Source organism: Rhopilema esculentum, chromosome 21, assembly GCF_057945365.1.
Source record: "Rhopilema esculentum isolate cy_ngs chromosome 21, ASM5794536v1, whole genome shotgun sequence".
In the NCBI taxonomy this organism is placed as follows: domain Eukaryota; kingdom Metazoa; phylum Cnidaria; class Scyphozoa; order Rhizostomeae; family Rhizostomatidae; genus Rhopilema; species Rhopilema esculentum.
In genome coordinates, this window is record NC_142835.1 from 11,568,832 (window position 1) to 11,596,819 (window position 27,988).

The 27,988-nt window shown below is 35.8% G+C and overlaps 2 protein-coding genes and 1 non-coding gene across 4 annotated transcripts; 2 read left to right on the plus strand and 1 right to left on the minus strand.

Moving 5' to 3' along the window:
• Window positions 1-23: 23 nt before the first annotated feature.
• On the minus strand, window positions 24-27,979 carry LOC135684516 (centrosomal protein of 63 kDa). 2 transcript variants are annotated; one of them, XM_065200103.2, is made up of 21 exons: window positions 27,587-27,979; window positions 27,264-27,306; window positions 26,093-26,233; window positions 25,098-25,193; window positions 24,583-24,666; window positions 23,577-23,636; window positions 19,203-19,316; window positions 17,680-17,781; window positions 17,094-17,143; window positions 16,353-16,455; window positions 15,044-15,129; window positions 6,290-6,346; window positions 5,638-5,692; window positions 4,569-4,654; window positions 4,095-4,194; window positions 3,027-3,113; window positions 2,583-2,654; window positions 1,790-1,917; window positions 668-804; window positions 425-549; window positions 24-279 (listed from the first exon to the last, which is right to left on the minus strand). In XM_065200103.2, exons 1-21 carry the CDS (start codon window positions 27,640-27,642, stop codon window positions 115-117), a joined length of 1,947 nt encoding a protein of 648 aa, XP_065056175.2. In that variant the 5' UTR covers window positions 27,643-27,979; the 3' UTR covers window positions 24-114. The 2 variants fall into 2 exon arrangements, with proteins under 2 accessions (XP_065056175.2, XP_065056173.2); XM_065200101.2 differs by having other exon boundaries at window positions 668-807.
• On the plus strand, window positions 12,231-12,302 carry Trnad-guc (transfer RNA aspartic acid (anticodon GUC)). The gene has a single exon. It is a non-coding gene; the product is annotated as a tRNA-Asp (tRNA).
• Window positions 21,757-24,044, plus strand: LOC135684519 (stimulator of interferon genes protein 1). Its single transcript, XM_065200105.2, has 2 exons — window positions 21,757-22,052; window positions 22,396-24,044. Exons 1-2 carry the CDS (start codon window positions 21,835-21,837, stop codon window positions 23,207-23,209), a joined length of 1,032 nt encoding a protein of 343 aa, XP_065056177.2. The 5' UTR covers window positions 21,757-21,834; the 3' UTR covers window positions 23,210-24,044.
• Window positions 27,980-27,988: the final 9 nt, after the last annotated feature.

Here is a 27,988-nt window from a genome sequence, read left to right on the forward strand (position 1 = left end):
AAAACCAGTAAAAATGAGCAGCGTCCAAGTATAATAACATAATCATAAAAATTTGATAACACTTTCAATATACAATATTAACAAAATCTGATAAAAGTATAATTTAATCATCAATTAAAGTTGATATTTCTTTAACGTCGCGTTAGTCCGCTGCTCCAAATCTGAAATTCTTGCTTCCAAAATCTGCTGCAGTTCTTTTTCACGTATATCTTCTTCAGATAAGAAGTCTCTTGTCAAAGATGCTCTTCTTGATCCTCTTTCAGATGACAGGGTTGTTTCCTAGAGAGATAATGGAAATAAGAATACCCTTCTGGACAGAGTTAAATTACAAAGCGTTCGCACCATTTGGACCCTGTTTTTAAAAAGAAAATATTCAATCTTAAGAGAGAATCTTAGCAAGAAAAGTAACGAATAAGTTACGTACCCCAAGCAATTCAAACACTCTAGTTAAATCAACTTCTTCGTTATCAGAATGATCAGTCACGGCAGTGGCAGCTTTGGGTGAAATTGGCCTGAGTTCACCGATATTTGATACACTGTCTTGATCACCTTTCAAATGAAAATACCAAAATGTTCACTTTTCAAGCAATTTTAATAATCAGTTGATAGAACGATACGAACGAGAAGCTAGTAAAAATGATAAAATAAAAACTCTCCAGTCCAAAACCTTGAGTTTCTGCATCTTTTAGCTCTTTCTTTTGCGTCTGAAGTTCTTTCAGTTTACTTTCGTAGGTTCTCAGGGTGTGGTTGAGTTGTTCTTGTAATGTGTTTATTCGTTCACTTGTATCGTCCTCAGGTTGTTCCCTACTGAATTATTATAAAATAAAATAGAATGCAACACCAAAGATGGTAATTAGCTGACTGTGAGCCTATAAGACGACAGCGTTTTGAGCAGGGGCTTCTTCAAAGGGGGTTGGGGGTGCTTTAATGATGGAAGGGGGATATAAATCATGCTTAAATCGCTGTACAAATTGCCTCTACAAAGTTTTTTAGTCCCCGTTTAGAAAAACTGCAAATCGATGTTGACTTTATAAAACAATATGAAAATGCTTGTTTTAGTTTTTCATTTGTCGTTAAAAATGTGATTTTCGAAGACTAAAATTTTGTGTTGTAAAATTTGCATGGTACGGTGGGGACTCACGAACACCATTTACTTAAAGATTAGGAGATCAATTTGCGGGGGGTCCTGCACGAGAGGGGGGGCTTAAAGATTAACGGCAGATCGTACTTCAAAAATTGAAAAAGAATGAGAAAATGTTTGCAACAATATGAGCTTTGATTAACACCCTCAAGAACGTCTGGAACGTCTGGTAATAAACGGAAACTAATACCCTGGTGCAGGTAGAAAAATAAAAGAGAATAAAAGGTTATATGATTGTATTGTGAATCAATGATCATCAGCTCTCCACGTAGTTGAAGTGTCAAAGGGAGAAGGAAATCATCGATATAGACAGATATTTTTGACGTGAACAGATCCAATGTGCCTAAATGAAAGCAAGTCTGCAAGCCAAATTATTTTGAAACTCTCATCGTTGAATGTGATTTTCGCCGTGCGTTTTGAAGTTTCGAGGAGTAATTGACCTATATCCAAATTTTTTGGGGGAAAGACACAATTACAAAATTAGCGCTTTTTAGTTCTTTCGCTGTTACCGATCTTTGGAAATAATTTTCCACCAAATATTCCTGGGAACACGTTTTTCTTTCATCAGCGTGTGTCAGTACTTATCCAGCTTCGAATCAAAACGAAAACAAAAGACAACAAAACTACAAATGAAACACTTAAAAATACCTAGGACTTGAAATTTGAGTTTCTCTATTGTATTTTTCCCTCTCCGAGAGCTCAAAATTGACTGCTGAAAGTCGATCATGTTCATCTCGTATTGACGCTATTTCACTCTTTAGATACGTGTTTTCGTCCTGAAGAAAAAAGTTGATTCAGTCATCGATTTTAGTAATGGCATTGTTCTTAAAAATGACTTTGAAAAATAAAAAAAAGAAACATTCTTAAGCTTTTCGTCAGACACTCTTCAAAGTATAAAATGTGAGAGTATCGATCAAAGACTCTAAGCTAAGAAATATATACCCACTCGTGGATCGTAAAAGGCCAGTCAGAAACGTGAGCAAGGGACTGTTAACGTTTCCACATCAGCGCCGCTAGCGTTTTGAAAATATTACCATTTAGGTCCTAAGGTGAAAACGAACTCCTCTGTTTATACAAAGCGGCTTTTTTATGTTCATGTAGATAGATTTCAAAACTCCTCTACCAATAAACAGAGACATGTTGACATCATAGCTTTTTTGCACAAACTGGGTGTTTACGTAAATGCTGCCCAGTGACAGAATGGCATGTTTTAGTTGTTGTTTTTGATCTGCAAAACTGAGGAGGCTGTTTTACTTGGGGGAGAGTTTTGTTTCTAATGTTCAAAGGGACATGCTGTCTTATTCTATCTCCCTTTCTTAGGGTTGTGCATCCTACGTAGCCAGAATAACATTGGCACATAAACTCATAAATAACGAAACGAAATCCATTACTTCTAATGGGTTCTGAAATCAAACGAAGATTACGAATCATGTCTGCTTACTTCAAGTTGGGCCACGACTCTAGCATTGGCACCTTCAATTTCTGCAATCTGGGTCTCAAACATTCGAAGATCCTGTGAAATGCGATAATTATAATTCTTGGGATGCCCAAAGTCTATCAAAAGTGAACAAGCTTTTTACAGTGAGCAAAGCTTTAAAAATATAACAGCGACAATATGAACCGCATGCCTAGTTCAAGTAACATGCCTCGCTGTTAAAAAAAAGGGGCAATATGTAACTATGACTCAAGACAAATGATATAAATCATTGATTATACAGGTATAGCTAAACTACATTAGACACTACTTAATGTTTCCATCAAATGAAGGAATTGAAGCTACAATCCCATATATTTTTTATACGAAAGAGCCATCCTTGGGTGTGGATGGGTGTCTTACTACCATACCATCAATTGATTAAAATACGAGATAATAGCGAAAACTTACGGCAGTCGTTGACAAATGGTCCTCCACAGAGGAATCCCGTAGATGACGATTTTCGAGTCGCAGGGCTTCCAATTGCGCATTTGAGACCTTAAATGGAAATCAATCTTCATGTGATACAGAAATTAAAAATGGCTTTGAACAAAACAAGCATTTTGAAACATGCTACTAACGTTTTTCGTCTGACACTCTTCAGAGTATAAAATGTTTTTGAGCTATTTTCTGACGTCTTACCCTCTGCAGAGTGACAAACTTTAGTAACTGCTTCAAAATTTTCAAAGCCTTTTATAAAATGGAAAGTCAAAGCCAATAAGGACTTCGATTATGAGAGAAAATGAGGGTTCGAGGAGATAAAAGGGATATTTCGAAGGCCATTAGCAAATTTGCAGCCGAAATTGCACTTGAGCAAAACCACAACTCAAAAGTACAAGTCGTAATGAAAACAACATAACACCATCGGGACCTAAAATGAATCTGGACAGATGCGTAGACACGCGTACATCTGATGACTATACAAAAGACCAGATAAAAGTATTACAGCTGCATTGCAATGTCGTATGCATACTGGAAGTTTCGTAGGGCCATTTGTGCTTAAAACCGGAAATGACCTGCCAAAATAAACCGTTGGTGCCTCAAAATTTGAAGATAATACGGTGAAGCGAGAATATAGCACGCGAGAGTTAAGCGACCGCTGAATGGTTAAATACAAGGAACCAATGAAATGCGTTTTTCCTCCTCTCAAGTTTTTGTCGATCCGCATCCCAGGATACGTCTCCTGGTTACCCTTGGACGTTATCCGACGTTTATACTCGTGTCGGACGATCAGCATTTAAGTATAAAACGACACTTCTGGTGAACCGCGCCCTCAAGACTGACGGAACAACGGCGATAAAACATATGAAAATAAATTGAAATGAAAAGGTATGGTGAACATAACGGCGCACAAAAATTATTTGACGAAGACGGAGAGGAAAGCTAGCCGAGAAATGGCCAAAAAGTTGAAAGAAGCCCACCGGTTAAGAGGCATTGACTTGGAGCGACAATTTTGAAGTGGCAATCTTAGTAACTTGCCTGTAATTCCGCTTCCTTTTTGTCGTGCTTTGAGCTCATCTCTCGCAGATCTTCTTCCATTCTTCCAGCTCTTTCGCTCATCTTTGCCAAGGCAACATCTCTTTGGAAAAAAAAGTTTAGCGAAGGTTTAAGCTACAGCAACCTTTAATCAGCACTTTTGGCAAAAGGGAGGGAAATCGTTAAAACGACTCTAGTTTGAAGAGATGAAGGTCGTGGAGGCTTTGGTTTGCTAAAAGCTGAAGTTTCGAAAATCGATGCACTGAAAGCTAGCTCAAATTATGACTAGTGAAAAGAGAACACTATGGGGCGTGGTTGTGGAAAGTGTGAACTGTTTTCAAACGTTGTCCATTTTGGGTTAGATTTATGAATCGGACGGCAGTTCTGAGGTAGCTCTTATGGGAACTAGTTCTAGCATTGAAAATCGAGGTCATTAGGGACAAGAGGCGTTAAAAAACCCCATTACCCCATTTTTACCTTTTGTGGAGATCTTCTGTCAATGATGAAATTTGCGTCTTCATTCCCGTTAGTTCAGCAGTATGCCTTTCTTCCTTCTCCTGCAACTGTTCAAATTTCATTTTATCACATTTCAACAAAAATACCGTATCAGCTAAGAAATAAAAAGCTTTCTCTATATACTCATTAAATATTATAAATCTGCTGGTCTTCCTGGAGATCGTGCTTCGGGAAGGATGCTAATTTTGCAGGAACTCCTTTAGCTTTTTTTGAATATGGTAATCGTGGGGCTAACTTTGATTTGAAATCCAATAACAAGTCTCCCTGTTAAGTTTTTAAAGGGGTGAGACCGTTCATTATGTTATAGGTCATCACGTCGCTGTCAAATTTTGAGACTGAAAACGAAATGCAACTCCACTCGTTCAAAAATAAGATTATAAAAAACTCACAGAGGCACGCCGGAGCCGCGGAGATTGTGGCATCAAAGATAATGGTGGCAAACTACGTAAGCAGCCCCCCACTTTCCTAGAGCCCCCCCCCTACCCACACTCTAAAATGTGATCCGGCGTCGTCCCTGTCACACATAGATTACATTTTTCGGAGAAAACTGACCATGAAAGAAGTATGATGTGAGTAGAGTTTTCCCGTGCTAATGGTTAGTTTGAATAAATAAATCATGGGTTCCTTAATCTTTCTATCTTGACTTTGACGATTTCAAACTACATTAAAGACTGTGACGCTACACAAGGCACTTTAGATGCTGTCAATAGCTTTGTTCATGTAACTAACAAATATCACATGAGAAAGTTCAGCCTTAGCTGAGTTCAGCAAGTCCGGAATTTCAACTCAGCTGACAGTGTTTACACGACAAAATCTTTACACGGAATAAGCTCCACACAGCATTTTAACCCGGGCTAAGATTACAGGAAAAGCAATAATTATCATATAATGTGACCTGATCTCGACATATGTTGAGATTTGCTACGTAAGTGCACAGCCAACTAAGTGATTGATAAGTTCTCAGCTCATGCTCAACATAGCACGAGCTGAAACTTTTCATGTAAACAGCCACTAACAAATAAAAAATTACCTTCTCCTTAAATTCATTTTGAAGACTAAGGTATCGTCGCTCGAGTTCTTTAAACCTGAAATCAGGAGTGAGCAGGTCAAAGGGGGTTTGAGACACGCATGAAAGAGGAGCGCAATGAAATCACCAGCTGTCTTTGTAAGGTTGCTCTTCGCCTGAAACCGTCATTAAAAGCTGCGCGCGCCAACCTCTCATAAGTAAACACTGGTGCCCAGTCAAGCCGCTATATTTTTCGATGCAAACTTCAAGAAATACATCCGCTTTATTGTGATTTTTTCAAATATCAACTGAATTTTGAAGGGCTGAGAATCTGAAATAGGCAACAATAATGTGCTGCAGCAAGACGACTGACTAAGTATATCATTAGTGTAGATAATGTCTCTAGTCTGCTCAACAGTTGACTAATCGAAAGAATGGGCAGCCATTGAAGAAAAAATTTCAATTCTAAACATGGGGAATAAAGATATGAAAAAAGAAATCCTCATAATTTATGCAAAAATATTACAAGAAATCTTCTTACAGGTTTTCTACGGCATTTCAAGCATTGTGATTGAACAACAACAGCAAAGCCGTTTTTTGTGAAGCACCGACTCATATTTAAGCAACTCTTCCTTGTGATGAAGAGAGCTAAAGGGAATATACAGTTCCAACCCACCTTTCTTCGTGTTCCTTTGACTTACCAAGAATACTGTCTTCTTGGCGCGATCTTATTCTGCAACAAAAGAAAAGAAACCGTGGGTTATTAAGAAGGGACAGTAGCAGGATGTGATGAGTTTGCGCATACGCTGAAAAATACGTTAAAAATAGCGAAAAGCATTCGTTAAAAAATTGTCAGCATCAGGGGTATTGTATTATTGGGGCTGGGGTGGCTGAGCCCCTCTTGATAAAGACAAAATGTGGCAAATTTCCACTAGAAAATAATAGCTATAACCTATAAGTAAAGTAACAGGTGTCGAGTGTAGTTGCTCGAGTTAAGGAAACAACGCAAATTTGCATTGTAACTTGCAGTAACTGTCCATGTTTTCGGGTGTAGTGATCAAAGCTATCGCTTCCTAAGCACTGACGCAATAATAGCTGACAAAGAAAAAGAGGAACTTGGACATAAAGTAAGAAGAAAGAAGGCTGCCTTGAGAAAAAGAAGTGTGGAAACTGTTATGTTGTTAAAAGGGCCTAATCATGTGCTCACATATTATACGTTCTACTCCATGGCCTCGTGCTCTACAACTAACTCTAAGTACTGTTACGTCATAATATGTTAATTTATTCAAAACATTGCAGAAACAACAGGTGAATTGAAGAAGATCGACAAGAAAATCAACTGCTTGAAAACTAGGATTTGAGAAGCCAGCCTCAGAAATTTGGGGAAATACCAATGATTATTGTATCGCATTGACATAAAAAATGAGAGAAAAGACAGAAGGGTTAGGTTAAACAAATTTATACACAAATGTAAAAGCAACTGTGAATAGGATAAATCACACAGGCATATGATCTACAAATAAGAGAAGACTAGTACAGGTAGAAATCAAAGGCAACAGTAAAAGTTTAGGTAGCTAAAGATACATTTGTAGTGAGATGATTCCGTACGTAATGAAGGAAAAGAAATGAAGGATATATCCAAAATTAGGATAGTAATATCAAAGAATGTGTAAATAGCTGCCGTACTTTGAAGAGCATATTATAAGCACTTGATAGTGCTTTTGGAATTTTCCACATATACTTCCAGCTTAGATTTTCATCCAAGAAACGACTAAACATCGCATTCATGAAAATTGTTGAGGAAAGAAATAGTCTGTCTGAAGCTTTAGTGACAAATACGAAGTATTTACTAATAACTAAAGTCGTTTTGATACATTTCCTTTCGGTACAATACGTCAGACAAACGTTGGCATTATTGTGAGATGGCAGGGAAAAGCATTCACACAATTTTTGTGGATAGTTTGTAGCTTGCTCATTAAGGCTAGAGTTATAGTCCAGAGGGACAAGGGGGTGCATTACCACCCGACGAGAGGCTTTACCAGACTAACTTTTTCTAGCTCAGTTTTTGGTGTAGAATTCAAATCTGGATGTTGATCGGGCGGAAAAGGAGGCTTTTCCGAGATACAGGGGGTTTTGTCCAAAAACTGGGATGGAACCTGTGAATGAGCTGTCAACAATCACCCAAAGAGAAACTTTACCAGACCAACTTTTCTAGCTCAGTTTTTGGTGTAGAATTCAAATCTGGATGTTGATCGGGCGAAAGAGGAGGCTTTTCCGAGATACAGGGGGTTTTGTCCAAAAACTGGTATAAAGCTGCTGAACATCCTATAAATAGACCAAGCTTATTTCTCATGCATTTTTAGCAAATAAATCACAGCCAGTGGACATGGACTAGCAACGTTGTCAGAACTGGGGCTCAGGAAGAGGGATGAAATTAGGGTCATCTGCTTTTGGAAAAGGATATATTGAATCAGAATCAATATGGTTTTCTACATCATGGATGCAGGGTTGACAATAGCCTGAAGTGGAAAACAGTGGAAAGTTGTTGAACACCTTGCAAAAGACATTAAGGCAAATGCACGTGCTCTGTTCTGTGGGCCGTCTACTTTTGTCATAAGAAATTGAATATTCATCAAAAAAGCTATCTTTCCTGAAAAGTCGCATTAGCAACATGAATACAAATAGACAGCGTAGAGTTGTTGAACACCATAGAATGAAAAACAGCATAGAGTTGTTGAACACCTTGCAAAAGACATTAAGGCAAATGCATGTTTTCTGTTGTGTGGGCCATCTACTTTCGTCATAAGAATTTGAATATGAACCAAAAAAGCTATCTTTCCTGAAAAGTCGCATTAGCAACATGAATACAAATATACAGCGTAGAGTTGTTGAACACCATAGAATGAAAAACAGCGTAGAGTTGTTGAACAGCTTGCAAAAGACATTAAGGCAAATGCATGTTTTCTGTTGTGTGGGCCATCTACTTTCGTCATAAGAATTTGAATATGCACCAAAAAAGCTATCTTTCCTGAAAAGTCGCATTAGCAACATGAATACAAATATACAGCGTAGAGTTGTTGAACACCATAGAATGAAAAATAGCGTAGAGTTGTTGAACAGCTTGCAAAAGACATTAAGGCAAATGCATGTTTTCTGTTGTGTGGGCCGTCTACTTTCGCCATAAGAATTTGAATATGCGTCAAGAAAGCTATCTTTTCTGAACAGTAGCATTTGCAACATGGTTGCAATAGCCATTCATTCATTCATTTTCATTTTATAATATTTATACAGGTTAAAGGTTCATACATATATGTTTTTCAACCTGACCTGTTTAAAAGATTAAAATAAGCGCTAATAAATATGTTATAATACTCATAACAAAAGAAATTTACCAACCTAACCTAATTTACAATATTTAATAAAACTAAGGCTATAAAAAGTGAACGTAAAGATGAAATAAAAGTTGCTAAAAACGATAAATGGCCAAAAGGCTTTTTCTTATCGCGGTCCAAAACTGTGGAACGGTCTAGAAACCTTCAAAGAACAACTATAGCCTGGAATGAAAACATTGAACAATTGTTGAACACCTTGTAAAAGACATGAAGGCAAACGCATGTGCTCTCTTCTCTGCCCCTCGCAAGTAATATAGCTATTGGAAAATGAAGCTGTCATTCCTAAAATAGACCAAGTGGGGAAGGGGGTAGGGTCCCCCTTCGGGGAGGTAAGCTCCGTTGGTTGGATCGGAGATAATTTTGGGGCGCTGATACTGAAAACCGATGTTTTACAGACAGGTTGGGGGCCTTCAGCCTCTATTTCATAGTAAAGTCCGTTTTCAATCAAAATAGACGTAGTTGCTTTGCAAGGGTCCACCCATAGTCCTTTCAATAGACTATGGTCCACCCTTCCGGGAACTATCTAAAATTCATCGGGTTTAGATAATTTTGAGATGCTGATTTTAAAAATCAATATTAAAAGGGCGTATTAGGGGGCACAAAATGTCCCAATTTAGTGCGATAGAATGATAATCAGGAGGTACTGATTGCTTGATTACATACAAAATGTAGAGCGCAGCTTGCAAAAAACTAAGAAAAACTGTAATACCAATTTTAGCTAGATCGTTCTGGGCATTGTGACACAATCTTATGTCGTCAGGAGCTTTTCGTTTGGGTAGATGGGCGGTTGCCAGTATAGAAAAGATAAACAGTATTCTCTCCAATTAACGGACACTCTAAAAAGACAGACACTCTAAAAGACGGACACCTCTGATTAGCGGACAAATTTTTTTCCCCGATCGTTTTCTGGTCAAAGTCTCATAAGAAACTTTCTAAAAAGCGGACACTTAATTAGGGGACACTCTAATTAACGGGGAATATTGTTTGCACAAAATAGTCAATTTAGCTTTATTTCTTTCCAATTAGCGGACAGTACAAAAAATTTAGGAGCCAGCGAACAAAAAGATGAGACGAATGAATATTTGTTCAAATATTTGTTTCAAACACTTTGACACTTGACAATCTAGTTGGCTTTTCACAGCTTCGAGCTTCTTTACAGCCCAGTTCACTAACTTTTTTGTCCATGAAAGTGTTGTGTTACGCTAAATTTAGTTATTTTTTCTTTTTTAGTGTCTAAGTTCAACCCGATAGCAACTAATTACCCAGACTACACCCAAAGGTGGCGCCAGAAATCTTCCGACAGAGGGGTTGGAGCTTCCGACAGGGGGGGCTGAAATATCTAAAATATGCAGTTTTCGTACGTTATTTTGCCAAATTTGCTCCGACAATAACCTAAAATTTCCTCCAAGATGGGGGGCTAGGTGCTTCCGACGGGGGGACTGTAGCCCCCCTAGCCCTCCCCTGGCGCCACCACTGATTACACCTTTTAAATACAAAACTCGGTTCTATTTTCCAATTTCGGACTTAAATTGCAAAACTTTCCAAAAGGCGGACACTTCTAATTAGCGAACACTTGGCGCTTGCCCCGACGGTGTCCGCTAATTGGAGAGAATACTGTACAACCTTTTCTTGTGGGTTGGTAAGGTTAATGTAACGACACAGGGTTCCCTTACAGACAGTATCACGTGACAATTGCATCATTGCGCTGTGATGGCATCAGCGTCTGTAATTATTTTTTTGTATTACGTAATTATTATTTTAAGGTTTGCTTACGTTATATAAAGGGTTGTTTCATAAGTTAGAAGTAGTCTTGTCGAAAGTTTTGCCGTACTGCTTGGAGCTCTGTCGCTAGTTTTGTCGTGCCTGTTGAAGCTGTGTAAAATAAAAACTGCTTATAATTAACCGCGGGGAAGGAGCGAGCGCGTGGGGGTGAGGAGCTTCAGAGACATGACTTTTACTATTCAAAAAAGCGAGTGTGCGACGAGAGTATATAACCAGTTCGTTATTGTTTTGTTACCTTGAAAGAAATATATAACTTCTATTTCGAGTTATTTGTGAGTTTATCGCCTTACAACATTCTAAGTTCGCGATAGAAGCCGTGTCGTTATTTGTCGAACTTGTTGTTAGCCGTTAGTCGTATCATTGCCATAAAAAGAATAATTTTGATTTTGTCCGCCGTTGCCGTATTTTTGAGCATTTCTGCCTAGAACGAACTCACGTTTGTAAAACCCCATTCTAATTAAGGTACTGAGGAACTGAATTGATGAGGAATATAACATCTGTCTCCTGGAAGATCTCGGAGATAGCGTGGAGTTTTCGCTAAAGTTTTTATCAACTTGGCATGAATGTGCGTGGTCTCTTCTCAGTTGCCAACTGCTTCAATTCTGTTGCTATAGCCTAATGAATGCGTCTACTTTACCTCCGTTCATCACTATACCGAGTTTTCCAAAAGAAACAAAACATGAGTGTGGCCGAATTTTGCACCAAGAAAAAGACATTTTCTTCAATTGAAATGATTGTGGCGTCGAAAGATGCAACAAATATGAATTTTTCGTTTCGAAAATAGTTTTATTGGGTCAGCAAAGTAGTCCTGAGCAATTTTGAGATGTAGCACTTGTCAAAACAATGAGAAATAAGCGAGAAAAAATATGGTAAAGATTTTGGACTCGTTTGATGACGTCATTTTCGCAATATTTTTAGAGATCATATCTTTTGACAGGCTTATTTTATAACATAGGTTTATTATGATTTTTTGTTTATTTTTGAATGTTCTTTCGAGCAATACCATTGGTTTTAAGATTAGATGAAAAAAATGTTTAATGACCACAGGAACAAAGAAATGATTTAACACGTGACTACCAGCCCCCCTATTTTTAGGGCCCCTGACGGATTTTGAGTAAAGGAGCTACCAGGATCACATATCAAAAGACAAAATTCCGTTTGCCCTATTTCCTAGATTATTCATAGAATTTCCGTTAAGTATTAGTAACTTACTAATAGTAAGACACTTTTTGTACCAAAACTAGGCGAATTTTTTAAAGTTTTTATCATAAAAGGGGGGCATCCAATGCAGTTATAGGCAATAACAAAGCAAAATGAGAAACCAGCATATTGTTGAACAGAACTTAAAACAAATTAAATGTAAAACTAATGCATCGCATTCATACCGGGCCGTGACGCTGAAGGTGATGATCCAGTTCTGATTTTCATTACATAGTGAACATATCCTCGGTAGTATAGTGGTGAGTATCCCCGCCTGTCACGCGGGAGACCGGGGTTCAATTCCCCGCCGGGGAGGATAAAATTTTTTTCTTTTTCTTCCAATTACAATCAATAACTTAATTTCTTATAATTGAAGAAGAGGCAAGTTGTAGATCATAATTTTTTAAAACCACATCTACACTTGTAATCCAGAAATATGTACTCCAGTGAGTACACTTTTATTTTATAAGAAACAAAGGTCGATGTTGAGTACTCCAGTTGTTATGAAATATTCGTGACTTTTCTTATCACGTCAAGAGATTCGCTTCCGTTCTGATGCTGTATTTAGATGCGGGAAGTAAATTTTTATCCCTTGTGTGTTAAGTTCTAGGCCAACGAGGCAATCATGTTCTTAGATTTTACAAAATTTCGTTGTTCTCAGTTTTATAACGATTTAATAGTTTCTTAATCTTTTTGCTTCGAGTACTAAAGTTTCTTAATACCTTCTGACCGCCCAGTACTCGTTTCTTATAGCCAGTTTCTTATAAAAAAATGAGTGTATTGGATTATTGGTTTTGAGTAACGATGTTAATTTTTTTCATAACTTTTTTTCCGTCAAACGGATCCAGAATTGGAATCGTCTCGTTGAAAGTAGTCTCTGCCGAAAATTTCATGTTGTTTGGATATTCAGGCCGTCTTCAAAATTTAGCTTTTAAAAATTTGCTGCTTCAGTAAAAAAATGACCATACCCTAGGTACTGTAACGAGAGAAAATCGTTAACACAGTGTCGAAAGATCAGTTTAAATTACAGCAGGCTTGAAAGATTGTAGAAAGTAAGTTTTGAGGAAAGTAAGAACGGGAAGGTTGTACTACATATCTTTATTTTCTAAAAACACAGAGACAAATTAAGTTGGAATCAAATTAAGGTAACGATCCAATACAGGGATAGGAAATTTAGGTACCTAGGGTCACAATAAGATCTATCACTGGTCACTCAAATGACGTTAGTTCACTGGTTGCATTTAGCAAAGAAAAAATTTAAGGCGTAAAAACGTTCTAGCTCAGTTTATTTCCCACCAAAACTTTTCTTGTATCTTCACAGCACAATGACGCTAATAACACCAAAGCTCGTCGCAGGCTAAGGCTTAGTGGCTTAGCTAAAGCTTATGCATACCTTTTATATGGTTTAGCAGTTTAGAAAATGAGGTATGCAACGAAGTTTTTCCTTAACTTAGATGCTGACACCGATGTCCGTCTTTAAAAATGGGGACGATAAACACGCTTCCTACTCTTTGAACAACATAAAATGTTCGGCTAATAATGGAAGAACAAAGTCAAAAGCTTCTTCTAATCATGCCTCCACTGTAAAAATACCTTCTATTTTGTTCTTATTACAGTATTACTAAACTAAGTCTTAGTACGCATATCCTGATAACTGAAACAGGAACATATAACAATGTTCTGCGAAATTAAAGATTCTGTCTTGCAGCCTTCCAATGGAAAACACAAGTTGCTAGTCGAACAACTACTACTGCCATTGTTTGCTTGAGAAGAAAGAAACTGGCAGACGTCAGAATAACTTCAGATTGTCAAGTTTGCTACCCAAAGTGCAGAAGATGTGTAGAAAATGTGTAGAAACGACACCCACTCCAGAACATGCATTTCACTGCAGCACAGTAGCAAAAGTAAAGCAATTTGAATTCACCAACTTAGGCGAAGCACTGTTGGAAGACCCAGATGCCGTTGCTACATTCTTAAATTCGCAAAATGGCTCAGTTTGAAGACTCACGGGATACGACAGAAAAAAAGATCTATTGACCCCCTTGCAAGTGAGGACTCGATCAATATCTTCATAACATCATCTGGTTTAAACTTATTTTCTTTAAACTCCCTTTAACCAGTCTTTTAGATAGTTAAATAATAATAGTTTCTCACGTGGCAATGTTAACCTTAGTTGCTGAAACATTAAAGTTGTAAAAATGCTGCTGAATGTTATTTTTGAATTGAATTTAAATTTAATTGAATCTTGAGTCAAGAAGTTAGCGACTGAAGTTATACTTTGGCGAAGTTACAATCCTTCAGCAGCACTCGGCATCTGCATATCGACTAGGGTATGACAAACGTCTAAGGCAAGTGCACAGTGCTTCGACAGAGTCGACTATAAGGCCATTCGTGCATTTGAAAACCTCAGGGAGACGCAGTGCAACGGCGAGACTATAAATATCGTCCTTCTTACACCGAAAATCCACCAAACATTCACTCTCATCCATGTCCTTTAGAACAAAACGATCGTAATTCCGGTATGGCAGCATACCGTGAACGTTATTTATCCTATTGGCAACATCAAAAATTAGACCCTCTTCAGCATCCAAAAGTCCTGCAGCATGCAGCATTATTAGGTCGTCCGCCATTTTGATACAAATTTGATTTTGGCGCCAAAGCTGCGTACTACAAACTAGGTCGTGATTCGTAACATGTTTTGTGACTACGGGGAGACAAAACTAGTGCACAGACCTCTTTTAGTAGCCGTAGTGACCTACGTAGTGGATCGTAAACTCTCTAATATCAGTTTCATACCGTCTACGTTGAACTTGCTTTTATCGGCCATCACTCATTAACACCTTGCAATATCTAACAATTACATATTTCATCTTGACAGGCTTAAATTTTTCTTTTGTAAATCACAATCACACGACAGATTCTGTTTCAAATCTTTGGTAAGCAGTCAACTAGGCCTACAGACCAACTTATGAAAATAAATAAATAAAAAATGCCAAATTAGGATAAAAGAAACCAATAACTCTCACATATTTTTCGACATGAATTGAGCTACATACCTTTCTGCGTCCGATTCGAATTTCTTTTGTTGCAATTGGATGCTTTGAAGGTCATTCTCAAGCACTGATATTTGATTTTCTCTCTTCTGTAAAGATAAAATATTGACAGGAATTCTAATAATAAAACTGAACTTGCACAGCATATGCCAAGAACTAAATTTTTGATAAACAAACCAAATATACACATACTGAAAAGTCATTTTCGCAAGATACTTAGGCTTAGAGATGGCTTTGGCTTTCTAAAATTTCTGAAAAATTCCATGGCCTTATAATAAAAAAGATTTGTTTGCCTTAAATTAGCCTAATTTGCCTAATTAGATTTAACTTGGCTTAAATTTTCAAAATATGTTATGTTCGTTATTTGAATTACTGGGTACAGTTAAAAAATGATAACCAACTGGTTTTATTTCAATCAGGGGTGGAAGAAAAATTTTTCTTGCTAGGACTGCAGTTAATAAAACAAATATTTTCTGCGTCGGAAATTGCCATACACGATTGGTGCCTATAAAGCATTCTGTAGACAACAATCCTTTCCCTTGACCCTTAAAAAGATTATTCTGATCTAAGCTGCTTCTTTCGATAATCTTGTTTACAAAGCAACCAAATGAAAATTTTGATTGCAGTTCCTAACGATTCAATAGATTCATCCTTAATTATGCAGCAACATTTTACTTGGTCAGATGCAATTTGATTTTATTGTGGGACCCGAAATATTTTCGGAGACCATTGGTCCTGTGGTCCGATACTTATTCCTTTACTAATTTCGATTTCGAACAAAAGTTCAAAATAGAGGAAATACGTAGCAAAGTTCCTTAAGCTGTCAATTGCTGTTCAGAAAGTTTCCTAAAATTAAAAAATGTTTGGTGCTGGTTAACTTTAAGTTAATATGGATTCAAAGAAATTGAAAACTAATTGACTAAAGGTAGTCCCTGGCTAATGCAATACAATTCTTCTTTTTCTTTAGTAGAAAGCACGGAATCGAGGATGAATTTTCAGGGCAGCAGAAATTAATTAAGCAAAAATTAAAAATCACAGAATAATGGAATTCCACTCCAACACGCCAACTTATTAAGCGACATACGCCCTTCAAAAAGTAGTTCTTGATAGATTTGACGACAGAGTAAAATTGCTGAGTTGGCACCCTCCCTACTTATAGGCCGGATAATTTTATTCTTGATTTTGCCCGTTTGTGTTGTACAATATCTATCAAAAAAATGGCCGATCGTGAAATAAAAAATGGAAATGAAATGCAGGACCAATCTTTCCCTGACCCCGTGATCGATAAACAACGTAATTTTGATTGACAAACCTGAAGCTGAGCTTTTGTACCTTCCATCTCTTCCCGGAGATGCATTTGTTCCTTCCACCCGTTTTCCTCACGAAGTCTGCTCTCTTGCAAAGATCTTTTTAAACTAAAATTGTTGAAAAACGATTCTAAAACGCATATATTCTAAGGCTATCTTCTATTTTTATGACCCAGATTTTTATTTTGAATTTAGATGATGAAGAAGATTTGAAAGATCAAAAACAAATTCATCTTTTCGACCCCAGATCATTCTGGTCTCACGTATGCTACATAGTTCCAATCAATTTTTTTTGCAAGTATGCATTTACTTTATTTGCTGATATCTAGGCTGAGAGCTGGGAAAAACAGAGCTTGAATCATTCATATTTTCTACATATTTTCTAACCAGGTGTTAGGTTTTGCGAAAATTTCATAACAAACCAATGCCGAGTTTTAGAGCTGGCAACAAAATGATATGTCGAAGAGGTTAAAGGCGTTCAGCATTTCATTTAACATACAAAGAGAAAAACTGAAAATAGGCCTAAGTTTTCAATATTTGCGAAGTTATTGTTTCTGCAAAAATAAAAAAAGAATTTCTTCAATGCCTCGAAATCAATTATAAGAGGAGTTATAAAAAACCCTCAAACCTATAAAACAATAATTTTTGGATCTTATAAAGCGATCATTTAAAATGATTTTGAAAAGATATGACGACTAAAATAGACAAAAGCAAGAGGAGTTATTCTACGGTAAGGCTTGATATACCTTTTAACTGTCTCTTCCTGAACGTTGAATTCATCGTTGTACCGTAATATCTACAAAGAAAAGAGTTTGTTTTACAAGGTTTAATGAATATGATGAGAACATAGCAACAATCGAATAAATATCTACGTGAAATTCGGAGTTGCAACTTAGAACTGTCTTGTTCGAGGTATATACAAAAGCGTGTACAGCCTTAATGCATCTACCACTTTACATTAGACCAGTAAAACAGTAATTCTCATTAAATACTTATCTACATTTAAACACTTGTATGTAAACATTCTATTGTGGTACAGTGGCTTTGAAAAAAGGAAACATTTTGAAACAACTTAAGCTTTTCGTTTGACATTCTTCAGACTTTAAATTGTCAGAACATAGATCGAAAACTCTACGCTAGGGAAGCTTTGGTGTGTTTCAAAATGTTTTCAATGTCATTTCAAAATATGTGTTAATAATACAAAACAAATTATAAATACACATCCATAAAAAAACAGACTACGATGTAGAAACAGACTGAGAGCAATCACGATAATCATCAAAAGAGCAATTATTTAAAGATGTATTAGATTATTAATTTAAAATAAATAACCTCGTTTTCTAGTTCTGCGATTTTAGCAACATGCTTCTGTTCTAAACCCTCCAGCAGTTGTTTTTTCCGAGCTAGCTGTCCTTGGTAGCTTACCAACTGATTCTAAGAAAAAAATAACTTTAATGAGAAAAATTATATATAAAAACGGCTCTTACAAGGTATAATAGATGTTACTTTAGAAACATTAATGCGAAAATTGCATTAAAAGGTCGTGAGATGCTAATCAACAGGTCTGGTATGCATGCATGCCAGGCCTAATAAGGAATCGAGGCTATGTCAATCCCACGTGGCTGTCGTGACATTCCGCTACGGATTCATTGCGCGTGAAACATGATGCAGTAAACTATAGGCAGAAACAACGCACGGCGACGGGAGGCAATCCAATGTAAATGTAATGTAATCGGAAAAAACCAAAGATTTAAAAGTTCTTGTTAACTTCTGCTTAATTTTTAAAAAAACTTTAGTTTTTCAAATGAAATATTATATGTATTGGATTGTTCCTCATCGTTTTGTGTTGTTCCTGCCTACCGTTTATTGCCATCACGTTACCAAGGCAAGATTTAAAAATCAGGCAGACGGCCTTAACCCGGCGTTTCTTCCTTCTGGCATAAATATAACGTACTTAGTGCTCCTTGCCCCCGGGAAAGCTGTCATTTTGTGAAACACGGCAGGATCTCGGTATCAGTTCGCGGTCTTAGATACAGCAACTGGGTTAAAGGCAGTCTGTCCCCTATTGTGCTCGATTTTATTTTCACGGGAGTGAAATTAACGCACCGTTGAGCTTGATCGATAACTAAACGATTTAAACCAATCAGAGACAACTTTGATTTTGAATCAAATGGCTGTGTGTCCGTTGTAGTGAAGCTGTGGCTAGAAAAATTTGGTTCCCTGTTTGGTTTCTGCGACAGATATTTCAACAGGGCAAAGAAATGCTTCCATAATCATCATTCAATTCCAGTAATTAGATCTTCTTACCACTTCCGATAGCCTCTTTGCTCGCAATTTCAAATGTCGTCCACTACCGCAGCTAGGCCAGCCAAAGCGAGCAGCGCAATCCGTTGAGGCAGAATAAGCTATTGTTCATATTAGCCAATCATTGAGGGGACGGATTGCCTTTGGGGTTCAGTTTCAAATTTTTTTATTTTTTAAATAATTTAAAGAGGGAAGCCCTTTAGCGAATGCTGGTTTACAAAGGGCCCTCCATTTAACTTACAGTATCATCTAAAATGTATACAGAACTAATTTACAATACGTCAGGGTGTATATTAGAGTTAGGTAAAAAAAGCGAAGTCTTCTGCAGTAAATAGTGGGTGACACCCGTAGTGGTCCAGCATGATACAAAACATCGAAATGTGGAATCGCATATCCTAACAACTGAATCAGCTCAACTTGCCAAATCAGGTTTGAATGCTTTGCTCCAACGCTATCTCTAATGTGAAAAATTTGCTAAAAGGTCGATTTGGTCAACTTGAGCAATTGGCACTTGAGTTTGCCAACTTTGTGTAATCAAGCGCCATTCTCACCTGCATTAGTTCACTCTTTTCGATGAACGCACTCCTTTGCTCTTCAAGTCCTTTGAGTTTTTGGTCTTGTACTTCTTGATTTACTTCTAACTCTCTTAATTTGTTCTGCAGCTTCTAGATAGAAAAGAATTGATAAAAGCTCATTTATCTGCTGAAGCATATTCCAAAACTCGAGAAGCACAAAAGTCATAAATATTATCCCCAAAAAAAGATGGCAGCAAGGGAATTTAATAAATAGGACACAAGGTCACGGTACCAGCAAGAATAAAGTCAAAAACCAAAAAGTAGAACAAGTACGTAAGTAAATGTTAAACGTCGATGGTACAACCAAGCTAAAAGCTTTTACAGCCTGGTTCATAAAATCAAACAGGTAAAGGAAAATATAATTTTAAAAGATAACATTAGGAAATTATTTACATTAAACACCAAATAAACGTTTACAAAATTAATCAACAAATTTGCGAACTAAAATTATTAAATTTTCATCCTTAATTCCATAAAGACATTCAAACGAAAGGAAAACAAACATTTTTTGTGTTCGCTGATCAATTTCAGAACAATAGCGGCAAAGTATAAAATTGTCAATAATATAAGAAACAGACATGTTTTAGACAACTGGCGTGTTGTATAAGATTCCGAATATATGTTTAAGATTCCGAATATATGTTTAAGATTCCGAATATATGTTTAAGATTCCGAATATATGTTTAAGATTCCGAATATATGTTTAAGATTCCGAATATATGTTTAAGATTCCGAATATATGTTTCAGATTCCGAATATATGTTTAAGATTCCGAATATATGATTAAGATTCCGAATATATGTTTAAGATTCCGAATATATGCTTAAGATTCCGAATATGTGTTTAAGATTCCGAATATATGTTTAAGATTCCGAATATATGATTAAGATTCCGAATATATGTTTAAGATTCCGAATATATGTTTAAGATTCCGAATATATGTTTAAGATTCCGAATATATGTTTAAGATTCCGAATATATGTTTAAGATTCCGAATATATGTTTAAGATTCCGAATATATGTTTAAGATTCCGAATATATGTTTAAGATTCCGAATATATGTTTAAGATTCCGAATATATGTTTAAGATTCCGAATATATGTTTAAGATTCCGAATATATGTTTAAGATTCCGAATATATGTTTAAGATTCCGAATATATGTTTAAGATTCCGAATATATGTTTAAGATTCCGAATATATGTTTAAGATTCCGAATATATGTTTAAGATTCCGAATATATGTTTAAGATTCCGAATATATGTTTAAGATTCCGAATATATGTTTCAGATTCCGAATATATGTTTAAGATTCCGAATATATGATTAAGATTCCGAATATATGTTTAAGTTACGAATATGTGTTTAAGATTCCGAAACACCCCAGAGAAATACGCGCTCAATGGTGCTGCTGGAAATGTTAAGGCTCATATAAAAATTAAGAATGATTTTGTTAATTCGTCAACAATGCAATAACTTCTTCAATTAACAAAAGAAAGGGTCAGTAAACGAAAAAAACATTATTGAAAATGATAACTTATCAGTATGTTCATTAAACTGCTTATTGGCAATTTTTGTTTCTCAAATGGCTGCCCCTCGATACTACGTCATCTACACAGCTCGACATGGTTAAAGGTACTTGTGTGACCGCCATGCTTTGCGATTATATTTCAAAAAGCTGCCGAATAAGGCATCTGTAAACTGTATGGTGCCTTTTAAAAAAGGAAATCGACCAAATACTATCCGGGCCAGGTCATTTAGATAACTGAGATAACTAAGATAAACAGTTTCTGATCTATCGACCATTCTAAGAAAATCTTGCTATTTTCCTGCTGGAAGCTATCACAACTGCAAAAATAGTCAAAAATCGCAGTACATTTCTATTTTATAAGAATACCCTTAAGTATTTTTGAAAATTTACTTTCATGTTGACAAAATAGGGCAGATTTTATCAGCAAATCGACCACGTTTCTAAAAATGTCTTGGAGATCTGTTACTTAGTGGTGTTCGAATCAATTTATAGTACGAAGTTGTAGAAAAATCAATGTTGAAATAAGAACAATGTTCATGAAAAAAGATTGCAAAACAAGAAAGTTCATTTTCTTCTTTAAGTCAACCCTTTTGCAAAATTTGACGAGAATAGCAAAAGAAAGAACTTTTCCCCTTGGTAGATACATCAAGTAACGACTCCTATAAAAAAATTTATTCTTAGAGGATAGCTTCAAACGAAAATGCTTACACAATCGACACGCAACAAAACAATTTCTTCTGTTCTCTCCAGTGTCTTGAAGGAGTTGTAATAGCAGGAAGTTCAAATTCAGATTCAATTATAAACCAAAATAATGGGATACAATAATAAACAGGTTAGGATAGAGAAATTTTCCAGGAAGTATTTCAGTACATTTTTTCATTGCAGAAAATAAATTTTGTTGCCTCCAGAAATAAAATGACTCCCTGCTCTAAAAGACCAGTTCACTCATGTTCCAAGTTCCAAGAAGGAAGTGTTGCATGGCAACTAGGTGGTTTCCCGTGAATAAGGTATTCCCCTAGGCCTAAAAGTAAGAGCAAGAACGATATCCACATTTTCGGTCATTTCCAGTCTGATTTTTAAATGGATCACAACGGATTTGGACCAATATTCGAGAAGCGAGGGCAAAAATCCAAAATACTGGCAGCTGCTTTGCTCGCAGTTTTCTCGCTGGTGAGCGCATTCATCGATGATGAGTTAGACTTTCTTCTGATTATGACATCGTTCGCTGCGTGTGTTTATGGTGAACTTCTACGAAGAGTTTGTCTCTTCTTTGAGGAAGTTTACCACATCAAAACAAGGTAAATACAAAGATATACATGTCCCCATGTTAAACAAATCTCATCTTAGATCTCACGAGTCTCATAAAAGTAAATCTAATAAAAAGCTAATATATTCAAGTTGAATAATTCAACTTTCGATTTTGGCCATGATTTCCCCTTTTCCAAGCAAGAAGCAGATATTTTTTTCTGTAAGAGCTTGAAATAAGTCAGTTGCTTGAAAAAGGATGCAGCTTTGTGCTTAAGAATCAACAAACTTTTAAAAAAATTCATAAGCCTAAGATTTTAAAATTAAATTTTCCTATTTGACTTCTTCCATGGTTAATTTTGACTTGAATAAAACCCAGCTTAAATTCATTTGTAGGTATAAAGACAATATGAGAAAAGCATTTGAGAAATGCTTTCTTCAACCATACTGGCAAGTTCTGTTTACCTTAGCAATAGCATTTCTCACAATTTCAACATTTATGTTGAGACAGCGCCCCATGAATATCCAGTCAAGGAACATGAAACTATTTCTATTGCAAATTTGGTTGATGCCTCTTTTGTCCTATGCTTTGGGGCTACGAAAGGCAACCCAAGTTGAGGTTTCTGCAATCAATGAAGAAGAGACGAAGAATGTTGCTGTTGGGCTTGCCTGGAGCTTCTATTTTGGATACTTGAAACTGATACTTCCCAGTATCAAGGAAACTATTAACCTAACTGATAACGAAATTGATGACATGGCCTTGCGAGATCACATCAAAGACCACAAAGTATTCATCATCATACCAAAAGATTGCAACTGTTTTCAAAGTCTTGCTGACTTTGCTCAAAATATTCAGTTTGTCTCTCAAACCCATGAACAGAGAATAAGCAGGGCTGGTATTCAGATGCGAGTTTACAAAAACAGTATTTACAAAATCACACTGTCTACAAAACAAACATTTTACTGTCTCGTGGAATTTGCTACACCACTTCTCTCCATGTATGAAATGGAAAAAGAGCCAAGATGTGGGTTTACAACTGCAGACAAAGAAAGCCAAGTAACCTTGTTTTACAAGCAACTTAAGATGATTCTAGAGGGGGATGAAAAGTGCAGAGGCAGATATCATCTTGTACTTCTGTCAAGTGCCAAAGATGGGCTTGCAGATGTAATGGCAAAGGAGATCATGCTATCAAGGAATAATACTGATTGAACTTGGCCTTGCTAAGTTGACAACATTGCTAAAACCGACAAAAAACGGGCTTTTTGTTGTCATTTTAGGTTTTATAGTTGTTTTCTATTTTACTTAGCTATAAGAGAAAATAAGTATTTACGACATGTTGTTAGTTAATTATACTCTTGTTAGTTGGAAAAAACTGCTCTTAAAAAAAATCACAGAGCAACAATTCAAACTCACAAAGTTGGCAATTTCTGTGGTGTGTAGCTCCATTCACCAAAGTTTCTACAGAAATTATGGCTCAATTTTGAATTACAATGAATTAATATGATACAGGACTATATTATTCTGAAAGTCCACAATACATTCCAATACAACTATTCTATGATATTTGAAGTATTACCTCAATTGTCATAGCTGCATTCTGAATTTCTTCATTTTTTCTCTCCTTCTCTGCAGCATGCTGTAAATAGGGGCATATCCAGACTATTGTAATTGATGCTTAAACATAAGTCAGGTTCTGTAGATTTTAGGATACTTAGGCCCAGTGTATTTTTCCCAAAAATCTTATTATCTTGAACTAGGACCTTTCCATGCATGCTGCTAGCGATGAAAGGCTCCCCTCTTGACCCTCACTTTAGACATTGACAAAAAACCCCTAAGAATATTGGAATTTTCCTGAGTTTCCAGTCTGCAAATTCTTTTTGAGCATCAGTGGTTTTGGCACAAGCACAAGTCAGTTCAAATCAACATTCAAGTTGATCTATGCTCAAATATTGCAAGCCAATCAAGAACAGAGTTGATCTATGCTCAAATTGCTGTGAAACAACATGCATAAAATGAGGACCATTTGACAGCAATTAATGCAATGTTTGAAGAAGGAAACGACAAGCAAAAAATTAATCAACGCCAAACCAAACGAGGGAGGAGCAGCTATGATCAAAGGGCAGGGTTGGGAATTGTTTTGGAATTATATGTTTCTAAGAATTTTGATCTTTGTTCTTTAAAAAAAGAACAGTCTTGAGATGGTTTGTTTGCAAAAAGTTATGAGACCATTCTTGAGTAAAAATCTTGAAAATGTTAAAAACGATCTGAACAAAGTATATCAGAAGTAGATAACTGAGAAAAGAAAACATTCCAGGGGGATTCTGTAGTGATATTTAGAGTGTGTTGACCTTAAATTTCTTCTGAGGAAGTGCCCCACCCCTTGCTTTCCACCTAAGAATAGTCAGATATTTTCCTAGATCTTGAAGTCTGAGTTAATACAAGGCTTGAAAACTAAGACAAACTACTGAGCATGTACCTAACAGGGAATGAGGTTTAGCCATGATGAGACTTGAAATTATACGCAAATATTTTAAATAAGGCAACCAAGATATTTTTACTAAAATTGACTGTGAGTACTGTACCTGGTCTGCTATTTTTTCAGCATCCTTAGATTGCCTGCTTGAGTTTCTTTGCAATTTACTATAATTTTTCTTGAGACTCTCCATCTGATTTGAAAGGAAATATTAATTATTTGTTATTTCAGTGTGCTCAATTTTTAATTTTTTACAAACATTTTTTGCACACCAAGATCACGAAATTCTATACCCACCACTGCTTGGTCATGAATTCAATGACAAATTACATGTTAGCCTCTACTTGCAAATTACTAGCAAATCCACTAGCAAATTAAAACTTATAAATATGCATTCTTTAAATATAATTCTAGAAAGCCCTAAGAAACAATGCAATTCTAACAATTTGAAAAACTTCATACAGCTAGTATTGAGAGCTGCACTTATTTGGCAGTTATGAAATGGAAAATTTTCTACAACACCAGTGGCTCATAAATAAATTTCCTGGGAAGCATGGGTTCACAACAAATGCTTTTATGTTAAAATTTAAATTCACAATGATGCTGTTCTGTCTCATAACCAACCTCGTTTTTCAATTTGCCAAGCTGTGACTCATATTTTGATATCATTTTCTTGTGATTTTCCCCCTCAAATTCAAATTTTTGCTGTAGTTGACCCATCTAAAACATAAAAATACTATAATAACCTTTTCAAATTTTGAGCATAAGAACTAGCTTACTTTAGGCACAAGACTAATGCATCCATAATCAAAACAAGACATCAAAATTTAGTTAATGTCTTTTTGTGGAAATCAAAGCATTTTCAAAGTATCTATGTTTACTTTTAATGGTGTGTTAATGAAATTTGTTTAATTATAAAAAGGTTTTTTAAAAAAACACAAGAGATGTGCAGATTATGTGCAGAATGCATATTGTTCAAAAAAATTTGAGCAAAGGGGGCTTTGCTATTGTTATCAACAAAAATAATTTCTACTGTTTTGAATAAACACTATTTTGTGAAAAAATCTAACAACAATTAAAGCAATCAAGATTTTAAGATTGTTTCATACATCAACATTTAAGGTGCTTAAATGAAACACAACATGGTGTTAGTTTTGTGTAGCTACATAGCTTATCATATTTTTGTTCTGTCATACAATCAATACACCGTCATTGTATTTTCTGCATCAAACGTTTGAAGGTGAGTAGTTTTTTTGCAAAAGAAAATAGAAATAATGCTACTAGCAATAAAACAATTTTCTTCATAAGTCAATTTTTTTTTGTTGCTACCATACTGACAAAAAACAAACCCCTTACAATGTTTGTTTACATATTGTCAAAACCAAATTTATGGAAAAATTATTGATTAAAAAGGACAAAAAATCAAGAAGGGTTTCTAAGAAATTCATAAAAAGGTTTTCATGAAAATTAGGTTTGAAATTTGTTATCAAGGCTTCTCACAAAACATTAGCAACCAAATTTGAAACTGTCATATGATACTTTTGTAATTTGTTGGGGTTTTAGGATTCCATTATATATTCTAAATACTGAAAAAAATTCCAGGAAGTAGAAACCCAAACCTCTTTGTTTCTATATTCTACAGTTTCTCTAAGTTTTGTCAGTTCCCTGTCTTTTCGCTCACACTGAGACTGAATTCCATGAATCTGGTGTTGCCATTCCAGTCTTTTTTTCTCAACCATTACATCAATTTGATGCATAAGCTGCCATTTAAAAAATTATATCAAAATAAATAATAATATAAATCATATCCACACTGAATTGTATATTTACTGCCGACCCAGTACAAAACCAATTGATAAAAATTGAAAACAGTATCGTGTAGACAGGGTTTAAGGTTCAGTGCTCCATTTTTAAATTTCAGCTTTGTGGCTTTTACCATTCACACTGTTTCTGTTTTGTAAACTTGTTTTGAGCATTTTGAAAACCCCTGTTTTGTGGGTTCACATGGCTCACAAAAACAGAGTAAAAAATGTCAATCTTGTAGTTTTTACCCTTGTACAAAATAAATGATTTAAAAATGGGTAAAAATTTCAAATCTTGTACTTTCAATAAATGTTCATAAATACTTCATTATATATGCTAAAAAAGAAATAGCACCCCATTGCACCCCTCCCAGTATGGCCTGAAGGTGCATTTAAAGGTCTATATATATTTACAGTAAATTTTAGATTTCTCACATTTTAGATAACACCAAAGCAGTGGTTTTTAGGGACTGTGGGGCCTGGGCCAAAAACATCTGTAGGGCTCTTGTTTTCAAAATTTCTAATTTTTTCTTAGGTACTGGGCTATTTGGATACAATAAGCAGGGCCTGGGGCCATGGCTCCCTGGACCTCCCTAAAACCACCACTGGGACTTAATCAAAAGTCAGAGCGTTTGAGAACTCTTAGGCACAAGAATTTTAAGCCAAATCATCTAGCTATTCAAAAGCAGACCTGTGCTTTAAGCTGCAATAGCTAAACATTATCTTGGAAAAGAAGTTTTCACAATTTTCACAAATCACTAAAACTTTTTTTGGCAAAGGAACAATTGTAAATTGTGGTTTTGAAATGTTGATGCTACGCTGACTGTGGATGTGCATTTGCTATACTAAAATGTTGAAAACAATTTGAGTAGAATAAAGGTGTGAGCACTTATAACTACTGACCCTGTGTATGCATCTGCTAGTACTGGCTTAATGTGCCATAACAAAAGTTTGGTTCTACTTCTAAGTAATAACAAAAAATACATACCTCTGTTAACTCACTTTCACAGGATGACAGCAACATAGAATCTCTGAAAGCAATTGTTAAAAATGTTATATATGTGGATAACTGTGAAGTTCTGATTTCAAAATATGGAAAGTCGAATAATTCAAACCTAGCTTTCAAGTTTCATAGCTTTCTAGAGAAATATGAAATACTTAAGAAAGTTGTTGTGGAGAAAATGATCAAAACATTACACATTAAAAACTACAAATCAAATCCACACAGTAAAGTTTGGCCCAGAAAAAGTATCGTTGAGCTTTTTAATTCGTGAATAATAATTTGAAAATTTTCATTACAGTTTTCCATACCGAGCTGTGGAGGTGCTCTTCAGTGTTCTCAAAAGACCAGTAAATGTGCTGCTCATTTCTTTTTAGTTTTCAACAACACAAATTTGCATTGTCATTAAGGTAAATGTGCTTCTTGAGATTCTTCCGTTCCCAAATTGATCCCAATAAAAAATGCGATCACGAAGATGGCCTAAAATCTGAAGCTCCCATTGACGACCTTCACGTTCGAACTGAATACTTTCATCTTTTTCAAACAAAATGATCCCTTCTACCAAAAGCAAGAAACATTTTAAAAGACTTTTGTTATAACCATGTTATCAGTAAATACAATAAATAAGCAAAAATTATCAATGAGATAAATTAACTTTTCAACGGACACCATCCGACTAAATAAATCAGAAGTTGGCGCCTAGATTTTCGTCA

Bases quoted from the DNA above. Each gene is read 5' to 3' on its own strand.
- LOC135684519 (XM_065200105.2), top strand. From the start codon at position 21,835: ATGGATCACAACGGATTTGGACCAATATTCGAGAAGCGAGGGCAAAAA. The intron at 22,053-22,395 runs GTAAATACAAAG...ATTCATTTGTAG, and splicing joins GTTTACCACATCAAAACAAG to GTATAAAGACAATATGAGAA.
- LOC135684516 (XM_065200101.2), bottom strand. From the start codon at position 27,642: ATGAGCAGCACATTTACTGGTCTTTTGAGAACACTGAAGAGCACCTCC. The intron at 6,347-15,043 runs GTATGTAGCTCA...CTTTTGTTGCAG, and splicing joins TTCGAATCGGACGCAGAAAG to AATAAGATCGCGCCAAGAAG. The intron at 3,114-4,094 runs GCAAGTTACTAA...TTTCCATTTAAG, and splicing joins AAAAGGAAGCGGAATTACAG to GTCTCAAATGCGCAATTGGA.